At 65.0% G+C, this 5,410-nt stretch overlaps 1 protein-coding gene across 1 annotated transcript; it reads right to left on the reverse strand.

The window, feature by feature from the left end:
* Positions 1-259: 259 nt before the first annotated feature.
* LOC138066000 (T-cell activation Rho GTPase-activating protein-like) lies at positions 260-4,380 on the reverse strand. Its single transcript, XM_068932086.1, has 6 exons — positions 4,347-4,380; positions 4,174-4,273; positions 1,883-1,952; positions 1,532-1,693; positions 914-1,023; positions 260-621 (listed from the first exon to the last, which is right to left on the reverse strand). Exons 1-6 carry the CDS (start codon positions 4,378-4,380, stop codon positions 417-419), a joined length of 681 nt encoding a protein of 226 aa, XP_068788187.1. The 3' UTR covers positions 260-416.
* Between the last annotated feature and the right edge of the window lie 1,030 nt (positions 4,381-5,410).

Raw genomic sequence — 5,410 nt, forward strand, 5'->3', positions numbered from 1 at the left:
GAAAAGCACCGCAAGACCGGAGCCAACCCTCGGCACCTGTCTGCGTTGCCACCAATGTCTTCTGAGAGCCAGTGGAAGGCTGTAAAGCAGCAGCCCTGGCCTGTGGCCATGCCCCGCCCAGCCTCATACCTGGGCAGCTGTCGGGCTGCTCCAGCGGTGCCTCCTCGGCCGAGCGCCCGAAAGGCAAGGCGACGTCCTGGCCAAATACTGCTCGGCAGTTGTCTATGAGGAACTGCACCAGGGCTGTGACCTGCACACAGACACCCACTGGTTTCAGAGATGTGCCTGCCGCGTGGCAGAGCGTGCCGAGCGTCGAGCGCTGGCCCTGTTCTGTTCAGCGGTGCTGCTTGGCAAGGGCAGGGGGAGCTGTGGGGGTGGCCCAGAGCTGCCCGCAAGGCCAGAGCTAGGGGCTGACTTCAGCACACCTTGTCAGTCCTCTCCCTCTGCACGGCCAGCGGGAGCACGTTGTCTGGGTCGGCGCTCAGCATATTTGGCCCCACACAGATGGCCAGGTTGCTGGCATTCATCCTGCTGCTCTCCACGTTTTCGCTGACGTGGTGCAGCACGGCGAGCAAACGCTGCAGCAAGAGCAGGTTGGCCCTCGGCAGCTTGCCAGCCACCCTGCGGGAACACCAGCAAGAGCTCAGAGTCATGCTCAGAGCTGCAAGGGCCGCTCCTTCTTCCCCGCAGCAAGCTTTCCTGAGCAACGAGGCTTCCTCGTGCTCTGTCTTTCGTGGAAGAGCTCCTGGGAGAGAAGGGCTTCTCCGGGCCCCTGGCGCCCAGCACCAGCCCCCTCCGGAGCAACAGCGAGCTGACAGGAACGGCAGCTGTCTACAGGACACTGCCCTTCTCCAGAGAAGGTCCGGGCCTCTCCCAGCCCCTCCCACTCAGGCGGACTGCTCCCAAAGCTTACTCTTGCAGTTTGTCAATCTTGTCCTGCTGCCTTGGCTCCTCCAGCGCTAGCATCCACTCGTCGTAGAGCTTGTCCGAGAGGAGACTGGAGGGGATGCTTCGGAGGAAGTCCTGCAAGGCCAAGGAACTTAGGGGAGGCCCTGGACACTGCTGCTGAGCAGAGCGGGAGCCTGGCCGTGGCTTGGGCTCCCTCGGAGGCAGGTAGGTTTGCGCTGCCCCGAGCCGCCAGAGGTGCTGCTGGCCGCTGCCAGGGGAGCGGGCTGCGGCAGCACAGGCCAAGTGCCCTGGGGCGAGTGCAGGAGCAGGCCCCAGCTCCCAGCTGAGCCTTGGGTGCCGGCCTCAGGCTCGGCAGTGCTCAGTGAGGAGACGAGGGTGCTGAGGAGGAGGCGGAGGCGGAGGCAGGGCCTTTGCCACGGGCATGCAAGGAATGAGGGGCAGAACGAGGGTGGCTGAAGAATCCCCTGGCAAAGAGAAAGGCCCAAGTGTCCTGAGCCGGAGCCACGGAGCGTGGCTTCAGCATGCTCTGAGCTTGGAGTCCCAGCAAGCTCCGTCGAGGCACTGGCAGGGGCCCGTGCGCATTACCCCCGTGCTCGGAGAGCTAAGCGCCAGAGGAAGTCACCTTCAGCACCGCTGCCAAGAGGTGCACGGGCTTGCTGTGCAGGTCAGCGTTCTCGCCCTGGTTGAGGACCTCCTTGAGCTCCTTGCGAGCCTTCTCGTTGGCCGCCTTCCTGAAGATGCCCTCCGTGCCAGGCCCTTTCTCGTACAAGATAGCCAGGAGATCCTGCAGCAAGACAGGGACAGAAAAGGAGCATCCTGAATCTGGCCACATGGCTGGGCGTCGGCAGCGCGTGAGGAGGGCAAATCCCCACATCGCCTCTCTCTGCAGAGCCCCGGCACAGCTGCTGGCAGCGGGAAGCTGCCTCGCTCCAGAAGGCCCAAGCGGGACGCCTCTGTCGGCAGGCTGGCTTACCTGGACCGGCTGGGCCAGGCTGCCGTCTTCCGCGCAGATGACTGCCAGAGGCTGCCCAAAGAGAGCGAGCCTGGCGCCAGAGTCGCGCTGCCCCGGGCAGTCCCTGCTGGCAGAGGTCCCTCTCCGAGCGAGCGGCCAGGAGATCACCTGCCTCCTTGCCTTCGCTCCCTCTGCTGCAAGCAAAAGGCAAGCAAAACTCAGGGGAGCAAAGCGGCCCGAGAGAGCCGGATGGTGCCGTCTGCCTGCGCGCGGCGCCCTGTGAGGCAGCTCCTCCAGCTTGTGGCCGGGCGCAGAGGTTGTGCTGGGCGGGAGGAAAGCAGCAGCGTGTCACCAGGCAGCTGCTGCCTTTCTTTCTCAGGCTCACCAGCGGAGCGGCCGAGTGCCTCCTCCGTGGGGGACGGGTCCAAGCGGGGACGTTTCTTGGCGTCCGCCTGCGAGAAACGGCTGAAGGTTAGAGGGCGGCCCATCAGCAGCTGGGGCCAGCAGGCAGCTGCTGCAGCGCGGCAGGCAGGTGTGTGCGAGGCTGCCGGGAGAAGCAGAGGTGGCCCAAGGCCTGCGGAGGAGAGGCCCAGGTGCGGGCCGGACACTGCCTGCCTGGGGCACGGGGGCTGTGGCAAAGGCTGCTGCTGGAGCCAGCGCCCCCAGACGGGCCCTGCAGCCCACAGCCGCCCGCGCACAGGCGGAGGCGGCTGCCCTGGGGCCCAGCAGCCGCAGGGCGGCCCGAGGGCTCTGCGCGTGGCCGCGCGGCACGGTCTGCGCTGGGGTGCTCTGCCCGGCACGGGCCATCTGCTGCCTTGGCGTGCCCCGGGCCGCTGCCCCACGGTGCTGCCCCAGGTGCCGTGCACAGGCAGCCCGGGCCGCGGCAAGGGAGCCCCTGCTCACCTCCACCACAAGGAGCGTCTCCACGGTGGCGGCCGTCAGCGACACCTCCTGGGCGAGAGAGGCGAGAGGCGCCGTCAGCAACTCGGCGGAGGGTGCCTTGGGGGCCGGCGAGGGGCTGTTGGGGCGGAGGGCGCTGCGGGAGGACACTTACGGGGCCGTAGAAGCCGACCACCTTGGTGAGGAGCCGCAGGGAGGGCAGGCGGGTGACTCTGGCTCCCGGGGCTCCTGGGCTCGGCCTGCGCACAGGGGAGGGCGCGGGAAGAGCTCGCTCAGCCCCCGCCCTCGCGGCTCTCCGCGGCCGGCCCCCGGCCCCCGAGGCCCTGCAGCAGGGCGGGCTGCCAGCACCGCTCCGCAGCGCCCCGCCTCCTGCTGCCTGCGGGCCTCCTTCCTCCAGCCGGCGACAGGCGCCCGCGGCTCGCGGCCCGCCGGCCTGCCCGCAAGCAGCTGTGCTCTCCGCTCCCGGCAGGCGGGCGGGCGGGCAGCGCTGCTGCCGTGCAAGGCTGAGGCGGAGCGACTCCCGCCGCTCGGCCCAGCGGCTGCCCTGAGCAGCGGCTGCACCTCTGCCCGCGGCTCCTTTGCTCTGCCCGCCTGCAGCTCCCCCTGCAACGCTCGCCCGCCCTCAGCCCCGCGGCCCCAGGTGCAATTGCCCGGCAGGGCTTACCGGAGCAGGGCGTCCAGCCAGAGCTGCTTCACCTCCTGCGACCTGCAGCGCACAGGAGACGCAGCCTCAGCCCACGCTGCTCCTGCTGCTGCGCCGTGCCGCAGCGGCGGCCCCAAGCAGCTCTTGCCCACGCGGGCAGAGGGCCGGGGCCGAGCGGCGTGGGCCAGGGCAGGGAGCGGTGCACGGCCCTGGGACGCGGCGCCCCGACTCACCCAAAAGTCACCACGCAGAGGTTGCTGGGCCAGACGAGGATGAGGCTGTGGCTGCACTTGAGGCCAAAGACCTCCTCCTCGTCCTGCGGCCGGGCCGCGGCCACCTCCTCGCTGCACAGCACCCAGAGGTCGCTGAGGTGCAGCCGGTGCTTCAGGCGGAAGGTGGAGCCGCATCTGCAGGGAGGAAGAGCAGCGCCTGCGGTGCGCGGGTGCGCCGGGGGGGCAAGGCCAGCTGCGCGTGGGCAGGGCGGCGCCGAGCCCCGGGTGGCAGCAAGGAGCCTGCTTGGCCGCGCACGCGCAGGGCACTTTGCCGAAGGCGCTGCTGGGCAGCGCTGGCAGCAGGACGCTTGGGCAGGGTGCGCGGGGCAGGAGGACAAGAGCAGGAGCCTGCGCCCTTGTGCGGCCGCCCGGCCACCTTCCAGAGAAGCTCTGGGCATGCCCAGTTTGGCGGGAGCCCCAGGGCGAGGGGATGTGCCCGGGGCCGGGGGAGCGGAGGGGGTGGCGGGGAGGAAGGAGGCGCGCGCCGCTCTTCTTACTTGAAGCTGGCGATGGCGACTGCATGGGGGAAGAGCAGGAGTGAGGTGGAAGAATGGTTAAAGGAGTTAGGGCATAATGAGAACATCAACCCCGGGTGTTCTAGGAAATAGGGGAAGTAAATGAGTTTGACCCAAGGATACCCCGGGACCACTTGTGGGGACTGAAGACAAACCTTGTGTGCAGTGAAGCAGGATTGTTTGTTTCATATTTCGACCTCTCTTGTATGGCTTGTTGTGTGAGAATGCAGCTGTGTTTGCAGACTGAAGTTGCTTTGCTGCGTTGCTGCAAGCCACGCTCTGCATTGAGATTGTCTTCCCTCTCTCACGTCCTTGCCCTGGTTTCAATGTCTGCACTCGGATGGCTCGCGGGCGCCTGCCCGTCTTAGCGCTGACTCAAATCTTCCTGTTGGGCACAGTTTCCCAGGGCTTCTCACGCTGAGGGAGTGCTTTGTTGCTGCTCCTAGTCGTCTTCTGGTGCGCGTTGCCCCAGGCATCTCCCCCTTTTTGTTTTAACAAAACTGCATACGAATGTCAATCGGCAACGCCCTCCGGAACAAGGGAACCACAAAACAGGATGAGAAAGGAGGGAGCAGGTGGTGCGGCGCGTGTGGAGGCCGCCAAGCCAATCAGCTGGTAAAGAGACTCGCATAGACATGGGGACTAACCAATCCTCAGGGAGTGGGGGACGTGCAAGAATTCGGATAACAAAGAAAAGATCGCCTGGGGAAAGCTTCGGGGCTGCTGTGTAGACGCTTAAATAAAGAGCATGAATTCATATTGAATGCACTCTGAGTAATTATTCTACCCCGGATTACAGCCACCAATTATCCTGCAGCACCTTCTCTCCAGTAGTTTTTGTAATACATCTTTTCTGGTCTCCTCCAGCAAGTGCATGCAGCCAAGGAAGTGCCTACAAGACATCACTATGGGGTATCTTCTTGCACCCCTCCTGGGAAATCCACACGCTTGAATACCTCTCCGTACACATTGGTGTACAGACACTCCAGCATGGGGAATAAACAGGAGAAATTAGAGATCTATGTGCAGTTACAGGACTGTGATCTCACTGCAACTACAGACACATGGTGGGTTAGCTCACATGACTGAAACGTTGTCAGGGATTGCTACATGCTTTTTAGGAAAGATAGGCCAAAAAGGTGAGGTGGTAGAGTTGCTCTTTATGTGAGGGAGTACCTCAACTGCATGGAACTCTGCCTTGGTGGGATAAGGAGCAGGT

The sequence above is a fragment of the Struthio camelus genome, chromosome 1, assembly GCF_040807025.1.
Source record: "Struthio camelus isolate bStrCam1 chromosome 1, bStrCam1.hap1, whole genome shotgun sequence".
In the NCBI taxonomy this organism is placed as follows: Eukaryota; Metazoa; Chordata; class Aves; order Struthioniformes; family Struthionidae; genus Struthio; species Struthio camelus.

Excerpts from the sequence above, each read along its gene's own strand:
- LOC138066000 (XM_068932086.1), bottom strand. The coding sequence starts at position 4,380 with ATGAAACAAACAATCCTGCTTCACTGCACACAAG. Across the intron at positions 1,953-4,173 it reads GTCGCCATCGCCAGCTTCAA|GCTCGCTCTCTTTGGGCAGC; the intron begins GTAAGAAGAGCG and ends CTCTGGCGCCAG. Across the intron at positions 622-913 it reads AAGATTGACAAACTGCAAGA|GGTGGCTGGCAAGCTGCCGA; the intron begins GTAAGCTTTGGG and ends GTGTTCCCGCAG.